Source organism: Vipera ursinii (genome assembly GCF_947247035.1).
Source record: "Vipera ursinii genome assembly, chromosome: 4".
Classification (NCBI taxonomy): domain Eukaryota; kingdom Metazoa; phylum Chordata; class Lepidosauria; order Squamata; family Viperidae; genus Vipera; species Vipera ursinii.
In genome coordinates this window covers 20,315,590-20,333,022 of record NC_139514.1, presented here as the reverse complement: position 1 = coordinate 20,333,022, position 17,433 = coordinate 20,315,590, and the positions used below count along the sequence as shown (strand labels likewise).

At 35.5% G+C, this 17,433-nt stretch overlaps 2 protein-coding genes across 7 annotated transcripts in view; one reads left to right on the top strand and one right to left on the bottom strand.

Moving 5' to 3' along the window:
* Positions 1 to 17,290, top strand: part of ZDHHC20 (zDHHC palmitoyltransferase 20) — a 52,692-nt gene extending 35,402 nt beyond the window's left edge. Inside the window, exons 8-14 of one of the 5 annotated variants that reach the window (XR_014492422.1) lie at positions 3,995 to 4,127; positions 5,325 to 5,451; positions 7,792 to 7,881; positions 9,437 to 9,587; positions 10,625 to 10,740; positions 12,544 to 12,621; positions 13,343 to 17,290. Coding sequence is in view for 2 of the 5 variants with exons in the window: in XM_083361866.1 (XP_083217992.1) it covers positions 3,995 to 4,127; positions 5,325 to 5,451; positions 7,792 to 7,881; positions 10,625 to 10,832 (558 nt within the window). In the remaining 3 variants the exon portion in view is untranslated. Of the gene's footprint in view, positions 1 to 3,994; positions 4,128 to 5,324; positions 5,452 to 7,791; positions 7,882 to 9,436; positions 11,496 to 12,543 lie in introns of those variants that run through there. The other 4 variants (XR_014492423.1, XM_083361867.1, XR_014492424.1 and 1 more) reach the window with 4 other exon arrangements.
* LOC310639891 (uncharacterized protein) lies at positions 554 to 12,569 on the bottom strand. 2 transcript variants are annotated; one of them, XM_083361874.1, is made up of 5 exons: positions 12,429 to 12,569; positions 11,508 to 11,666; positions 8,938 to 9,167; positions 4,220 to 4,277; positions 554 to 4,099 (listed from the first exon to the last, which is right to left on the bottom strand). In XM_083361874.1, exons 2-4 carry the CDS (start codon positions 11,528 to 11,530, stop codon positions 4,225 to 4,227), a joined length of 306 nt encoding a protein of 101 aa, XP_083218000.1. In that variant the 5' UTR covers positions 11,531 to 11,666; positions 12,429 to 12,569; the 3' UTR covers positions 554 to 4,099; positions 4,220 to 4,224. The 2 variants fall into 2 exon arrangements, with proteins under 2 accessions (XP_083218000.1, XP_083218001.1); XM_083361875.1 differs by lacking the exon at positions 4,220 to 4,277 and having other exon boundaries at positions 11,508 to 12,524.
* Positions 17,291 to 17,433: the final 143 nt, after the last annotated feature.

Here is a 17,433-nt window from a genome sequence, read left to right as displayed (position 1 = left end):
AGGTATCGCGGACCCATGCCATGTAGGGACTTAAAGATCATAACCAAAACCTTGAACCTTACCCGGAAGACAACTGGTAACCAATGCAGCTCACGGAGCAAAGGTGTAACATGGGAGTACCGGGAAACTCCCAAGACAACTCTCGCGGCCGCATTCTGTACCAGTTGGAGCCTCCGAGTAGTCTTCAAGGGAAGCCCCATGTAGAGAGCGTTACAGTAGTCTAGGCGAGGTCACGAGCGCATGAGTGACCGTACATAAGGCCTCCCGGTCCAGATAGGGCCGCAACTGGCGCACCAGGCGAACCTGGGCAAAAGCCCCCCTAGTCACGGCCACTATATGATCCTCCAAAGTGAGTCGTGAATCTAGGAGGACTCCCAAGTTGCGAGCCCTATCCACAGGGGGTAAAAGCTCACCCCCCATAGAAAGAGATGGAACATCCCAGGTGTCCCGGGAAGCCGGAATGTACAGCCACTCAGTCTTGTCAGGGTTGAGTTAAAGTCTGTTCCTCCCCATCCAGACCCGAACCGCCTCCAGGCAACGGGACATCATGAGAGAAAGAATGTATGTTTACTTGCATACATCTGTATAGGAAATCCAATTTATTTACCATATTTAGAGACCCTCCATCTCCCTTTTAGAGCAACTTAGTTTATTTTCTAAAGTGAATTTTTTGATAATCCATAGGAAGTTGTATGTATGTAGGTATATATGTGTGCAACTGAGACTTGTTTCCATGATTTGTTGTTCTTCCAAAAAATATTCCTAATTCACTCTGTTTCTCAGATGGCACATTTCAGCATTTCAATATAACTTACTCAATTATTAATTCATGTTATTGTGAAGTCTTAGTAGTCTCTGAGTTTGGTTGTTTGCTTGCAGATATTTAATTGCTTCTTTTTATGGTTTTTTTTGAATAATGTATAAATGTGGTTTATCTCTATTTATGGCTAAATTGTCTGAATGTCAAGCTTTAAGGCATTCCCTAGCATTATGGTCTGGGATGCCCCCATTTTCCCAGGTGAAACTATAATTGTCTATCCGTGTTGTGAGAATAAGGTGTTTTCATCATGTCTTCTGATTGCTAGTTGATGTTTATGGATGTACTCTGTTAGTCTTCTGCGTGCTGATGCCAATTCATGTTATTAATTTTTTGTCATAGCTTTTTGTTGGAATATTGCTTCCAGCTCATATGCACACATTTAAAAAGGTTGCCATATGTACATGTATTGTTGTACATGTATATCATATAAGCAGGAAGGAATTTCCAGGACTGTTTTCAACTGAAGTTGACAAGTAAGATTACAAGGTGGAGAAGCTGGACAGAGCATATGTCTTTTGTTTGTATTAATACTTTCCCCCCCCCCTAAATATTCTTCAAGGAAGTGAAGAAGTACAGGGACCATTTGAATTAAGGGGTCAGAAAAATCAATAAATCCTACTGTTGAAATGTTTTGATTCATATTTGGGTAACAAATTTTAGTTCAAATTATGATGAATGTAGACAGAAATTGCCAGTAAGTTTTCTTAGTTGATTTCTGTTGTAGAGGTGGTTTCAAGTTGGACTTTAGATAATAAAAATTAGAGAGAGCAATGAATAGACCTCTTAATTTTAATGGTGTGGCTTGAATATACACCATTAAAATCAGTGACTCCTTTATCTCATGCAAACACAAGTTCATCTTCACGTACTCATTCAGTGAATGTAAACTATTGGCCTCTTGACATTGAATACTGCACGTTTTACACCTTGTGCACGCAAAGACCATGAATTTTCTAATAGCATTTTTACTTGTTTCTGAACTAGTCTTAAGGGGTTATAGCTGTTTAATAAATTGTCTTTATTTGCACAAAGCTTTGCCGCAGGAAATCTGCTGAGAATTGTCCAAAGGTAAAATGCAATTTAAGCAGTAGTCTCTGCTAGTATGTTCTTATGTACATTTATTTCTGATAGTGGGTTACAAGATTATTACACAATATTTCTAATTCTTTATAATTAGCAATATGTATTTTTATTTAATGCCTGAGGGAGAAATTGTTGCTCTGAAGTGTAGCATATATTGACAGAAAATTAATGATGTTAATGTTATCTATATTTTATTAATAAAGAAGCAATTTCAGTCCCCTGTTGTATTGTCATTGTTTAAAAGGAACATGCTGTTGAATTTTTAATATGAAGCTATTAAGCATTTAATAAGGTATTTAGTAATTTGAGCATATAAAAATTCTGCTACATTAATAAAACACTAAACTTTTCTCTCAACATATGAATCTTTAGTATATGGAAAATATTTTTAAAATCTATAAAGAATTCTCTTTTCCTTTCACCTGCTTACAGTGTACTCTGTGTTATGATACAAAGCTGTTTTGAAATGTATGAGGTATAATAATCTTGTTTGAATAGTTTAAACCTTCAAAATGTTTGCAACAAGCCTCTGCAAATAAGAGATTATTCTGGTTAGGCCATTGCTATGTCTTCAGAGTATGTGATCCCGAGTTCATACCATCTCAGGATCTCAGGATGTTTTCCTCACAGGGATTCTCTTCCCATTTCTACCTGCACACAGAAAAATAATCACTATAAAGAAAATAAAGGAAGGTCTTCCTCCCTTGAACTACATGGTGAGGAAAACCTGTTGGAAATTTGGTCTTGTTCTCCCAGCCTAGATTATGCCCTTCCTGAACCGTCAATATCAGATTCATTGAACTCTTTGTTCACTGCCAAAAGAGTCTTCACTGAACAAAACTAGGCTCGTGCTTTCTGAAGTCACTTTAATTGGGGAAGAAGGGCAGCAGCTCAAAAAATGATAGCCTTTTATTCCCCTTTTTAGACAGTGCTTTGTGGGCTTCTTCTTTTAGGAACTGTTGTAGTGAAGGCTAAAAGTGGAAAAAGCTGGCTTCCCACATCTGTAGTCAAAAATATTCATTTTTTTATTTTAAACGTTTGTGTATCCCTTAAAGTGACTATCCATATTAATCAATAATATAACATGAACATATTATTTTTTAAAAAAATAGTAAGACAGCAAATAAAAATTATCACACAGACATGTTCCAGTTAAGAGAAAAACAAAGTGGAGTACTTCCTTCTTTTACTTAATTTAATTAGCATATGGATCAATATTTCTCTGATTCTCTCAAGATTATACTGGGAGAAGGAGAAAAATGCTGCAGTGTTGCTTGTCTGCACCTAATACACAGCCATTTTCTTAACACCAAATTAATCTTTAAATTGATTTCTAGAGAAGGCATTAATCAACATTAGCTGAAATTGACATGGTTTGGAGTGTGTTGGGAATTGGAAATACCATGGGTTCTGCAAATGCAAGTGTTGTGTTGGATTGCCTCTTTTTTCAGATCTTGCCACTGCTAAATAAATATCAGCTGCAGAGATTTCCATACATATTGCAAGTAGGGTCTAAAAGTCAAGCCTTCTCTTCTATAGATAGAGTTACTTTTTCCCTTAGTGGAGTTAATCCTGAAAAATCTTCTGAGGAGTCAAGGGATTCCTGCCTTAAAATCTTGTATTTTCAAGAAGTTTCCTTACATTTCTTAAATGCATCATTCACAGGTATATTTTTAATCATTCTTTTCTTCCTTAACGAAAACATTGCTTAAATCTTATTTCATCTAGCACAACAACTATTCCCTTATTAATCATTAATTAATCCATCTTGCAAATTTTTCAGCTCTTCTACCTTAATGTCAAATTTAACAAGATGAATTTGAACAATATTTGTTTTCCTCCTGATTCGACTGGTTGGCAGTCAGTCCTTAACTTTTCCAGTTCAACGACTTTTGTCTATTAGTTGTGAAAGTTATGACCACAAAGAAATACATTGTATGTTGTCAAATTCACATACAAGTAGTGTTGGTTGCTATACATGAATTCATATTATTTATTTTAATTCGGAATAAAATCTTTATAAAAAAAATAGCATTTGAACAGGAAATCAATGAAAATGCATTAATAGAGTTCTTTTCTTTTTCTTCTCAGAACGAACTACCAGATACCCGTGCAAAATTCCATGTTCTTTTCCTTTTCTTCGTGGCTGCTATGTTCTTCATCAGCATACTGTCATTGTTTAGTTACCACTGCTGGCTGGTTGGTAAAAACAGATCAACAATTGGTTAGTAAATTACACGGATTCTTATTATTATTTCCAGTGCTTTTTTTGTAAAAGAAAAAGGTGCCGGAACTCACACATGTCATACAACCCACCTTGCCTACCCTACAAGGTTCCATCCAAAAAAGGTGCTGGAACTCCGTTCTGAGCGTTCTATGAGGAAAAAAAGCCCTGATTATTTCTGTTATTCTTTAGTTCCTACTCCATCCATTGACCAAGCAGCTCAAGGTTCTTCAGCTCATTCTCACAATAACTCTGTGAGCTACGAATATGTTGAAAATTGTATCTGACCCAAGGTTACCCTGTAAGTTTAATATCTGATCATATTTGCATATAACTAGGCCCAAGTAAGTGTCTTTAGATTTTACAATCTTCTGTCAGCAAAGGTCAGGTTCCTGTTTCTTTTCTTATCAAAGTAAACTTAACAATAGCTAATAAAATGAATAAAGGAAATGGGAATCAGAATGATAGGATTTATTTCCAGCTATAGAAACTTTTGGGGAAAGAAAATATCTCCCTACTGATGCCAGGCCACAATCTCTTTGTTATATACCAAGCATGTCAAACTCCCGGGCCATGGGCCGGATGCGTCATGCCAAAACCATGCCCACCCCATTGCCAGCAATGGGGGAAAAGTTCTAATACGTCGTGCGATGTTACGTGACATCGTGAGTTTGACATGCCTGTTATATATTATACACCGAGTGTATAGGGAAATAAATAAGAATTTCTGTATATTCTGAGCTTAACCGCGGATGCTTCTAGATTACACAAAATGAAAATTATAACAAAGTATCTTATTCTATATGAAGAAAGTAATAATAATTGCAAAGGATTTGGAAGGAAAATGGTGTTTTTTAATTGCTGACCAAAATAAATATTGTACAATCTTGTTTAGCTTGCTAGACAAATGATAGCATTATAAAATATTAGTTTCCTTCTCTTGTTCTTTTTTTTTAGTTTTTATAATGGTCTGATCAAAAGAAAAAAAATGATGTTGTATATTTGTATCTGAAACAGTTTTTCTCAAATATAGTTTAAGAGCTGTAACATGTTTTACAGCCTTGCAAATCACATTATTTTCATGAGAGATGACTCAGTCTAAATGATGCTTTATTCTGTTATTCTTAATATTTCGCCTTGGAAGACATTTTCACTTTCCTAAATTGATTAATTTATTTTCTTTTATGTGTGATATAGAAGCTTTCCGGGCACCAATGTTTCGAAATGGGCCTGACAAAAATGGCTTCTCTCTTGGATGTCAAAAAAACCTAAGAGAGGTTTTTGGAGATGAAAAAAAATACTGGCTGCTCCCTATTTTTACAAGGTACTGTCATTTATATATTTTACTTCTAAATTCTAAATTTTAGTTATAGAGTTCAGAAGTATATAAATCTTTAAATATTAATCTTATACTGCTATATATTCTGGACTGTTACCAGAATTAAAGATTGATATAGCATTTTAAATTAACACACTTACTGATATTAAACCAAAATGGTGGCTTATGATTACTCTTATCCATGCAGGTAATCCTTGTATTATGACCACTTGTTCAGTGACCATTCAAAATTACAACAGCACTGAATGAAGGGGATTTACTACCATTTTTACTACCACTGTAGCATCCCTGTGATCACATGATCGCAATCCAAGCATCCAGTGCCTGGCCTCTGATTACAATGTTGCAGTGAGCCACGGTCAGGTGATCACAATTTCCTACATTTCCTGCCAGATTCCTACAAAGAGAGTCAATGGAGAAACAGGCAGAAGTTGGAAGTTGCTCCTGCTCCTGACATACACCATAGTGTTGGCCCACAGGACGCATCTACCCTCCTGCACTCAGTAGCACTTGCCTTCAGGGTTCCCCACCCTCTGCAGTTGCGCACTCACTCATGTTCTAAGCAGGGTACCTTTTTCACAGCACCGCACACCTTCCTACACTTCAGAGTAATCACTTGCAGCACTCTAGCATCCATACAGTAACTAGCCTGCTTGTGTGGAAGTCTCATCTCTTTCTATTTAACAACCCACACAGATTGCTGTTGATAGGCAATGTGATCGTGTGACATTGCACCTTACAACTGCATCACTTAAGCAACAAAAATTCTGGTCCTAATTGCAGTCGTAACCTGAGGACTGCCTGTATTATAATTAGTGCATAGTGAAGTTGACATCCACTTCTTAAATATTCTGAGTAGTTCATTAAACTTCAAACACTATTTTTTGCTGAATTAGTCTTACCTTTTAATCATACAAAGCACTGACAATAACGTAGGTACTTTAGTTGCTGCTAGTGCATGTAGACCAGTGAATTCAAAAGGTGTTTATTAAATATACTACCTTGTTGTAATTTTGAACGGCCCAAATTCCTTTTCAAGAATTCAAGTGTTAATACCTCTGCTTGCTCATGGCTTCCAAAATCCCCAAAAATATTCAAACACAGATTTCAAAGTAATTTATACCAGAGTATAAGTCTGCCATGTGAGTAAGGTTTAAAATTAATGCTTCCCTTTAATTTCTTCCAAATATGCCTTGCCAACTTGAATACAGAAAATGGAAGGAAACTACTTTGAAATGGATCCTGCCATGGTTATCAGAGGAATTCTAACTAATCATTTGTTGAGATGGATAGCCATAGAAATAAAATAAAAAATAGTAAAATAACAACTTTCTAATTGTGGCCATAATAATTTTAAACTTGATTCCTTGCATTCTATAAAGACACTGAAGACAGAATACATGGACAGTGATTAAGCTGAAATCAAGAAATTAAAACAGCTTCCCTTTTTATTACTTAATAGCCATTGTTTAAATTATTTATACAAAAAAACTAGGGATTTGTTCTTCCCATAAAACATTTTGTTAATCTCTTGAGAGAGAGAGAGAGAGAGATTCATAGAGTCAAATATTAGTATTTGTGCAGTTATTTCTTAGAAATTCAGCATAGAAATACCTTGTTTATTTACTAAAGTCTACTGTTTGCAAATTTTACCAAATTAAGTTAAAAATAAAAATGTTATTTTGGATATGAAGTTATAATGGAAGAATCTTTGCTAATATACTTGGAAAAACATTGCCATTATAGATAATGCTATTCTACTTGATGAAGTCAGTAGTCCAATTAACCAGTTACAATTTCTTTTGATTGACAATGCACCAAGTAATTTTCAACTCCTAGTGAACACATACATAGATTTCCTCCATGAATAATTTTTAGCAATATCTAAAAGCCTTTATTAAAAAAATTGTTAAGTGGTTCAGAATTGTTTGGTCCAGAAAGTTAAGCAGTGAAAAACGTACTCTGGAATTACATAGACTGCACTAGGAATGTACTGATAAGATTTCAAGAATGTACTGTTCAGACATTCCTGATCTGAAAAGCAGCTTGGGAACATTCCATTTTTTTAGATGCCATCTTTTGACATTTGCAGACAAATTATTAATATCAAATAATCGTTAATGTTCTCAAGCTACATGCAACTACAATAAACTCTTTCTTGCCACAGGTACAATACTTGGTGCTGGATATGATATGTTCATGGTCTATGTACCACTCTTCCACTTAATGTGATGTTTAAAAACTTAAGTTGTATATATGTTTCTGTTGTGTGTATTCAGCAAGCTAATGAAATATTTGTTCTGTCTTGCTTATTATACTGTGCAGCTTAGGAGATGGTTGCAACTTTCCAACACGCCTCGTGATTATGGATCCTGAGCAGCTCGCTGTCTCAAGCCAAAATGAAACTGTTAAAAGGTGTGTGCAATGCTTTCTACATAGGTACACAGAAGTCTGCTGTTGCACACACAGGTGACAATTTTTATCTTATCACCGAATTGTTTCAAACCTAGTTTCAATGAGAATATGCAAGAGAGTTAATGCGCAGTGTAACATATGTGAAGACGCCTGGCATGGAACTCTCAGTTTGCTTTCCCAGCATCATCCCTTTGTCTGAAACAGCATATTGGAATATTGGATTGCCGCCTGGCACCATTGCAAAACCAAATTCATCTGAGTCATGAAGTTCAAGTCTAAGTGCAAGAGTGATGATGTCTGTGACCAGATTGTGCAGAATTCTCTTTTGTCAAACAATGTGTGGTTATCAGCCCTTTAAGGTAGACCAGACTAGGAAACCACAGTAATAAATGTTAATACTACTTTTATTGTAAAATTACTGTAACAAAATCATGCAAGTCTGACTGTATTCCCTCACTCCTCCTTTCCTTTATCTTAGTGAGAATCTTCTCTGAGATGCTTTCTCAAACTACGTTTCTGGTCCAGACTCAGATTTATTTTATTTGACCATTGCCTTTGTTGCAGTTGTTCCTCTTGCTTCTCAAGGTTATTCTTTCTTCCCAATATACATCTATTTGATATTTGTCAGATATTACTCGTATTGAGAACACCATATTCCAAATCAGGTATTCCAAACATGGTTTTAAATTTCTGGTTGCAGTAGAGAGGTCTGTTTTATAAATCTTTTGTCATGTGAATAGATTGAGAGAGGATCATTGCTGCCTGATTCTAAGGCTAAGGAGAGGGCTGGCACTTGTCTGTGGCGATGCTTGATTGTCATCCCTGTCAAGGTCTGCCTCCAAGAAAGCCAGGACTTGGGCAGTGGAAACTGATAATAAAAACTTCCTTTTTTTCTAACCTGTCTGTAAAAGAATTGTCACATCAACATATGTGCAAACAGTGAAAACTGGGGGGGAGGGTGTCTGGTTGTAGGTGAAGATGTTCAAAGCTGCAGCCTGACTAGATGTTCATGACTGGATAATGAAAAGCAGCTAGAGTTTTAAAATGGAATATTACCTGAGGAAATCACTATAGAAGCTTGAAAAGTGTCATTCCATTGAGAGGCCAGCAGTTCAAGAACTGTAGCAGCACCTATCACACCACCTCGGGGAATTGTGGAAGAGAACTGAGGGTATTCATTGTTACGGGTTGGTGGCTTAACTCCTCTTGCCCTTGTGTGCCAGAGGTCCTCAGAGAAATCTAGCACTGATTTTGTTTGGCTATGCAAAAGGTTCCCAAGAAGGTACCTAAAAAGCAAAAGAAAGGAAAAGTAGGTTTAAAAAAAGTCAAAATGAGCAAAAAAAAACCTTACGATTTTTGAGATGGATGGAAGAGCTTGTGTAGTTATACATGTTCTCCAAAACAAAGAGAGCTTCAAAATAGCCATCTCCTGCAACAGGAACCAGTCCTCTTGTCCCTGCCTCTACCACGGGGAAATAGGATTATCTTTTATCTCAAGCTAATGGCACCATTTCAGCAGTAAAGAGAAACTGCTGTTGATCCTCCACTTTCCCAGAGCTGAAGTTTGCAGATGCTGTTTATCATTGGCTGGGCCAGTGCTACAGAACCGTCTCCAGAGGATCAGAAGTGACCCCTCCCCACTTCCAGCTGATGACTACCTGCAAGATATTAAAAACAGAAGTAGGCCAAAGTGCCTATGTTCAATGGTATGTGCAAATGGCCATGGGAGGCAGGGAGAAGAGCCACAGCCAGGGGAATGGTCAGACAAGAGGCAGCTAAGCCCACAAAAGGAATGTGGGTGTGGTAAATGTCTTAGAAGGAACATTCCCTAGTTTCTTGGGTTGTAAATGCAGGGGGGGGATGTGCTTTCAAATTTGCAAGATCCTATTAATGTAATCTTACAATAAAATAGAATTGATCTATCTGGTTACATTTCTGGACTAGGCTGACATTATATGGGATATCTCAATTAATTTTGTTCTATTGATTGTATTCCTTTTTTATTTTTTAGCTTTATTTTTATCTTTATTATAATTGTACATTAAATTTCTTGCTGATTGGCAGATTAAATAAATAAATAAATGGGGGTGTATTGGAAACTCTTATTCAGTCAAATTGTTTTTACTGAAAATGTGCAGAAAAAACTACTTTTCCTCGACTTTGTATTTCATTGTTCTCTGAAGTTTGCTGAGCCCTACATTGGATTCTTGCCACCTGTTTTTGATGTGCAAGTGGAGAAATTAGAAACAAAAGGTTTCTAGCATTTTTAAGCCATTGAGTCCAACAAATACCCAAATTAAAAAATCCCTGACAGGTAGCCTCTGAACACCTTTAGCTATTTGCTGGAGGAACAGTTTCCAAGATTGCTTTTAACAGAAGTTAGTAGTCCTGCTTGGCAAAATAAAGCAACAGTGTTCAAGGTGTCTGGGTATTATATTTATGATCATTTAAAAAAAAATTGCTTGTGGGTCTTATAAATTTAGAGTTGTTTTTAGACTAAACATGAATATTATACAGTAGTTACGGCTACAAATCTGAGCTTTGAAAATCTGATTATATGACAGCAGCAATTCTTAAAAAAGAAAAGTCTAAAATCATTCAACACTTGCAGCCCAGACCTGTTGGATTATAGGAGTACATAATTAGAAGCAACAGGATGAAATTCTAAACATATTTCATGAAGAGTTGCAAGAGTGAACTTTTGTGGGAATCCATTCTCTCTAACAGAAATTTTATTTTTCAGCTCTTCTACTAGTCAGCCATTTCCTACTAGGCCACTCAGTGAATCTCAAAATCGATTGCTCGCCAGTGATAACCAGTGGGTAGAGGTCAGCTCAGAAGATGAAGCTGTTAAATCAGGTATGCATAATGAAGGTAGCTTGTTACAGGGCAGGATTTCACAATTCCTTAATTTTTCTAAATCTATTTTTATTTTATTAAAAAAAAGTTAAAATACAAAGTACCCCAAAAAGAAAAAAAAACAAGACATTAAAAAGAAAAAGGTGCATTAAAAAGACTAACACATATACACATATTATCCTCCCTAGTTGAATGCTCATTAATATATTACAACTATATTAGTTTCCCAACCCTTGTGAAATAGGCCCAAAGAATTTTAAACTACTAATTCCATTTACAAGTTGTTAACCTGTCATCTGTATGCAATATTAATAACAAAATACTGTATTTAACAGGAAAAACAGTAATAATAAAAAAGACAAAATTCCAAAACCCTTGTGTTAATGAACTGTTATTGTAATCAACTTCTTAACTATTCCAAATCATTCCAAAAATTAACTGATTGATCCAATCTTAATACCATCCCTTATCAACTGTTGTCTAATTAAATACAATAAGTACAATCTCTAAAGCCAGTCTGTCTTCCCAAAAATGTTCAGATGAAATGGTTGCTTAGTTAAATGTGATAAATACATTTCCCAACCTCCTTCATTCCGCTTAAAAAAGACCAATTTACAAGTTATCCACCCAGACCATTTTCTACTGTTATTGAGGCATATGGGGTCAACTCTGTTATTCCTAATTCTGAGTTCATACTTCTTCCCAGCAAATCTCCTGCTTTGAAATCATATTCCTTCTGTGGGTTTAATTTATTTACAGTCACTTACCTCTGGATGTTTTCCACTGTCATTATGAGTTCAAACTTTTTTTAAAAAAAAGCTTTCAGCTAAGAATTGCATGTTGCCAAGCAGTCCTTTCTCGAGTGTCACCCTCCTTCCCTTGTCTATAATCCAGTTCATTGTTGTTCAATGTGGTAGGAAAGACTTCTTCAGAGCAGAACAGGAAAAAAAGAGAAAAGAACAGTATATTAAAAAAGATTCAGAAAAATAAACTCCAAACTTCATAAAGTACAAAATCCCTGTAGTGAACATCCAATAAAAATGTAAATCAAGTAAAAGCATTTTCACTATGCAAAGAAAGGCCATGTTTCCTTATGGAAAAGCTGAAGTTAATGAAAACAGCCAAATAGATCAAAGGGGAAAAAAACCAAGAAGAGATAAAATCCAGCAGGGGGTTGAAATAAATCAGCATTCAGCAAGCCAGTTAACTTTTTAAGATAAAAAACAAAGCAAAGTGAAGTTAAAACCCAGGCTTGCTTATGAGAACTGTGTGCTGATAGGAAAAGTTGGATAAAAGACCAATGCCTTTCTGGCTGCGCCCACAGGGAACTGCAATCTTCAAGATTCCCTCCTCCTAGGTGGGTCCACAGCCATCCAAAAGCCATCTTGGCTCATTCCTAAGTGCCCTCATTTAAATCCAGGGACCAGCACTGCCAAAGAACCTGCTTTGGCAACAAAAACTGCAGATCATCAGCAGGAGGGAAAACTCTTCCTACTGGGCAGCAGCCACCTGGGAGAAGGATTCGACCATTCCTGTTGATGACAAATATCTGGAGAGGATCTGTCAAATTTATATGGCTGCCCATCTCATAAAAAAATTCTCAGAAGCATACTACAATTAAAACAATAAATACATAAAAAGTCATTATTAAAAAAAATAAACAGCCACTATTAAAATAATTAAAATACCTGGCAGAGGAGACAGTGAATATCAGCCAAGAAAGCACAACTGAGTAGTAATTGTGTCCTCCTTTGTTTCCTATGTGTAAATCCTCTAAAACAGACTCATCTTTTTCTTTTTCAGGTGTAAAAAAACATATTATAGTTTCATTGGAGAGCTGATCTTATCTCAGTATCCATTTCTTTCAGAGAAGGAAAAATGGTAAGAAAATATATACTCAGAAAAGTCAATAATATGACTGATTCCAAAATCTTTTATGTAAAGAGGAAAGAAAACATGGACCACACCATATAGGCTGACCTTGAGTAGCACTTAATAATAAAATATATTCTGCTTACTTTGTATATTTTTATGTTAGCTTATTTTTAAAACCACAACCCACAAGGTTACTATATTAAGCATTAATTTAATTTGAGCTGCTTCCAAATTTAGCAGTTTTTAATTCTGTTCTTCAAAAGAAATGAATATAAGTGTATGAAATAAGGCCAAATACTGCTTTAAATCCACATTTGTCTGAAATACAGAAAAAATATTTCCAGTATTGATACTAAACATCTCATGGTGGAACTTTTCCCAAAACATACAGATTTCATCAAGTTGCAGGCTAAATTCAAAAAACAGATAAAAAAACTCCAGAGAAAATGGAAGATTTGCAAAGCATTGACAGAGTAGAAACCTCTTCTACATAAAAAATAATAATTTGTAAAGCAACAGTTAGTTTGGCAAGAACAAGCTGATTCAGCAAAGCAAGTGGCAGCCCAGGTTTCATAAGTGCATTAGTATCTTTTCTGGAAAGTTTTTCTTATATCCAGCAGTTCATAGCAGAGAAATCAGTTTTCGGTGCAGAATTAACCATGCTTTTTTACTTGCCTTTACTTATCTTTATTCAATACAGTACTTACACAGTTTGTTTTCCAAATAGATTTCTACAATACATTTGTGCTTGGATGTTATTTTTTTAAGGAAGACACCAATAAATCAATGGAACAATTCCAGCATGTTAACAAGATATGGAGAATGAGCTTGTTGATGGTATCCAGTGGATGCTTATAAGCACTTCCAGTGCAGAAAGTCAGATGCCTTAAGATTCATGATGTGCATTTTTGCAACATGGACATAAGCTATTACAAGGGCCAAATTCTCAAATGCCCTGCAAGGGTCCGCAAGACTTAGAAGTGCAGAAACTATGCATTCCAGCTGCACTGTGGTGGTGACTGATTCTGCAAACTTCATGTGTAAAGCAATGCCATGCTGGTGTCATTACTTTCATAACAGTTCTGTGGGTAGGAAAGGGTAGTAATACAGTTTACTATAGCATTTCACCATTAAAATTCCACAATATATGTGGCTCAATCATCATCTGGTGGGCTACTGGTATTTGGTACTTTTTTGTCCCCCCCCTCCCCCCAATAACCATCATGAGTTAACCAGTAGAAATGGTAGAGGTGTTGTGAAGCAGCCAATCGAAAACTCTGACTTTCTAACTTTCTCTGATAATTGAAGCCCTTTTCTTTCAGACCTGATTTGTTGCAATACAGTATTAAAGGAGCAAGGTTTCTTCTCAGCTCACTAGCAATCTGAAGCACTAATTGAGAAAATTATTTCCCTGAGCAATGTTTGTCATTATTTTTAAGAAACCTTAATATTTTAATTTCTTGAAACATGGAAAAGTGATGTTCTTCCTCCCCGTTTCAGAATATTTAATAATTGTCAATTTTATTTGTAAGCATTTTTGCCCGATATCCCCAATATACATATTCTTTCTGAAGTCTGCAGGTTATTCAGCCATGAACAGAAATCATTCTTTTTCTTTCTGTTCTTGCTTTTTTAAATTAGAAAATAAGCTGGTATGAAGGTGTTGTTGTGGGACTGGATTTCATAACTCTCTGCACTAGGAACATTGAGTGAACTAGGGTAAGAGGACCTTGTTCACAGCCATTGTTCAAATTCCCCATCTTTTCTATCTCTCTCTGATCCTGGATCCAGTCCTGTCTTTTAACAATAAGTATTGATGTATAATTTCAGCACAACAGTAAATGCTTAATCTGTTAGAAGGCAGCAAGACATTGGATGCCTGACTCTGACAAAAACTGCATGCACGCATTTCCTTTCCCACAAATCATCAATCCTCCAAGCAATGTTCTGATTATTGTGACCCTTAACAATGTTGGCAGATTTAGATGTTCAACTCCTGCAATTCTGGGAGCCGGTGTTCACATATTACAGTTGTTAAGGTTGAGAAAGATTTTGAAGAAGTCATAATTTTTTTTTAAAAAAAAACTGATTTCGAGTATTTTAAACAACAGGAACTAGAATAAAATGCAAAATATATGTATATTTGGCTTTTCCAAATTAATTTCTAAAATGAGAAGAAATAAAATACACTGTGCAGTTTTTGTGACTCAGTGCTGCATCCTATCTTTACAGCTCAAGTTAGGCTCAAGTTCTCACTGCCCTCTTGGTCAGATCATGTGGTTCAGTGCTATGAAGTAATGCTATCTAGTACATCTAGATGTAGGGAGGAGAAAATTAAAAGGAAGTCAGACTGTTAAGAGTACCGTACAAATTCTGCAAATCTACTACAAGCTACAGCAAATACATTATCCCTTCAATTATTTGGTACATAGGAAAGATCAGTTATTGCAAGCTAATTGTAATGATATGGGAAGGATCTTGGGAGACAGGAGAAGAGCCACAGCCGGGGGAACAGTTGGATAAACAGCAACCTAGGCCATGGAAGCAGTGTGGATGTGGCAGTCTCACAAGGGACCCTCTGTAGTTTCTTGAACCTTAAAGATGACAAGGGAGAAATATATTTTGCAAGCCTGATGTCATCTTTATGAGGTTTACATTTAGCTCATCCGAGTGTGCTTTCCTTCCTGGGCTGTCTTGCAATGCTGACATCCATCTTGCAGCTCTAAAAGTGTATGTCTCTGCTGTTGCCATTTTCCTCCAGGAAACTAGGAAGGGTCCATAGGCTAAGCTGGCTTTTGTCCAACCATTTCCCTGGCTGTGGCTCTTCCCATCTCCCAAAGTCATTCCCATGTACCGTTACACCAATAACTTGACTACAGCAAATGTTTTCTTGAAAGACAAATAAAAATTCAACTGCATCAGTAAAAATGGATAACAGGGTTCTCTTAGTAAAGTATATATAGAAATAAAAGCTCTTTGCGCTTATTAGTTTGGCATCTATAGATTTCTAGTAATAATTAGGAGTAAATTTAAAACTATGTTGGCAATATTATTGCAGTCATTAAGCCACTGAAAAAATTCCAAGTGACTAGTGAAACCAACTATACGTTGGGTCAGAAACAAAAGTGTTTATAATACTGAACTGTAACTAACAGGTAGATATCCTATTAAATTATACCAAAGAGTATGATAATTCATGCCGATTGTATTGGAAGATGTGTAGATTTTATTTAAGTGCTTTATCAAAGCATTTTGCTAATTAACGTGTAATGGTATAATTAAAAACATTTTATGTACATTCATTTTGGAGAATTATAGCTTGCATATTGTAAGCATAGATTCTTGGTTGCCTTAGGAAGTCCCTTCCCAATTATTGTTAGTTCTACAAACACAAGACTTGATTTACTGGCTGCTATTATAAATTAGATTTTATGCTGCAGTTTTAAATATTTTCTAGTAATTACGATTTCTTATTCCAAGGAATTTTAATTAATAGAAAAGGCTTAAAACCACTTGATTAAACAGATCTCTGGCATCCTGTGTTGGAGAAATGTCCTAGCAGTTGTTATTTTTGTAATTTTCTATTAATGTAGCGGCACGGTCCAAGCAATATAAATGACACTATTTACAATATACAATTTCATTTAGATCATAGCTTCCAAAAATGTATCTTATACACCTGTATTATAAAAGCAGGTTTAGTCTTAAAATCCAATGTGTATTTTCCAGATTATACTTGAAAATTGTAATACAATGAGACTGTCCATGTTTACAAAATAAATTACTGAAAATGTCTTTTGGAAGATTGAATAGCAATTAATGGCTCATATTTTGATCATAAATTGAGATAGCATTTTTGTTTCCTGGTACCAAAGAACTGATAAACTATTAGACATCTTATATTCTACTGCAATCCTAATAACTCCCAAGATTCTAAAATTAATGAAGAAAGCTTCAGAAAGTGGTTTAAGGATTGTGGTCTTTTACCTTAATCCTAAATATATTTACCTGGAAGCTCTACTTATTTTGTGAACATAACTATATGGCTGATGACTGTACATTATAGGGTATTACAGACGTGCTATCCACTATGTCGTTTCCCCCCCCCAGTATAAATTAATGGCCATAAGAATGGCATTCAGTTTGGCTAAAATTGCCACCTGTGCTATATACCAGTGGATACATCAGATATATTGCACTATTATGACAAAGTGTATGCAGATATTTTACTTATAGATCTCTGTTGTAGTAGTAGGCTTGCAACTATTCAAATCTAAAATGGTATGAGGATACTTAAGAGGATACATAATGTGAATGATGCATCTGTTCTTTATGTTGCAGATAGTATTCCTATGCACAGAAAAAGCATATTGCCACTAATAATTTAATAAAGACTTTTTAAATGGGCTTTTATAAATGAACTATGTAAGAGATCACTTTGCCTGAATTTTTCCTATTTTTAACTGCACCTTGTAATATATATCTTCATGTATATTTTCCACCAGTGTAATTAATTTTCAATCATGTTTGACTTTTGTATATCAAAGTAGAGATCATGTCTTAATTATAACTGTTTTTAAAAAGCATAATCTTTAAGCCCTTCTTTGCCAAATTGATGATATATTAATGTGTTGACATAATGAATGCATAAGAAAATAAACAACATGGGAACAGGCTTTCTGCTATATTTTGATTTATTTACTTTGTATTATCATAGAGTAGGGACATAAAAAAGAGGAAAGGCATTAAAGTGCATTTAGCTTCTATTGAAATGGAAAATGTCTCAGCCATTTTAGCACTGTCTGGGGATTCTTAAAA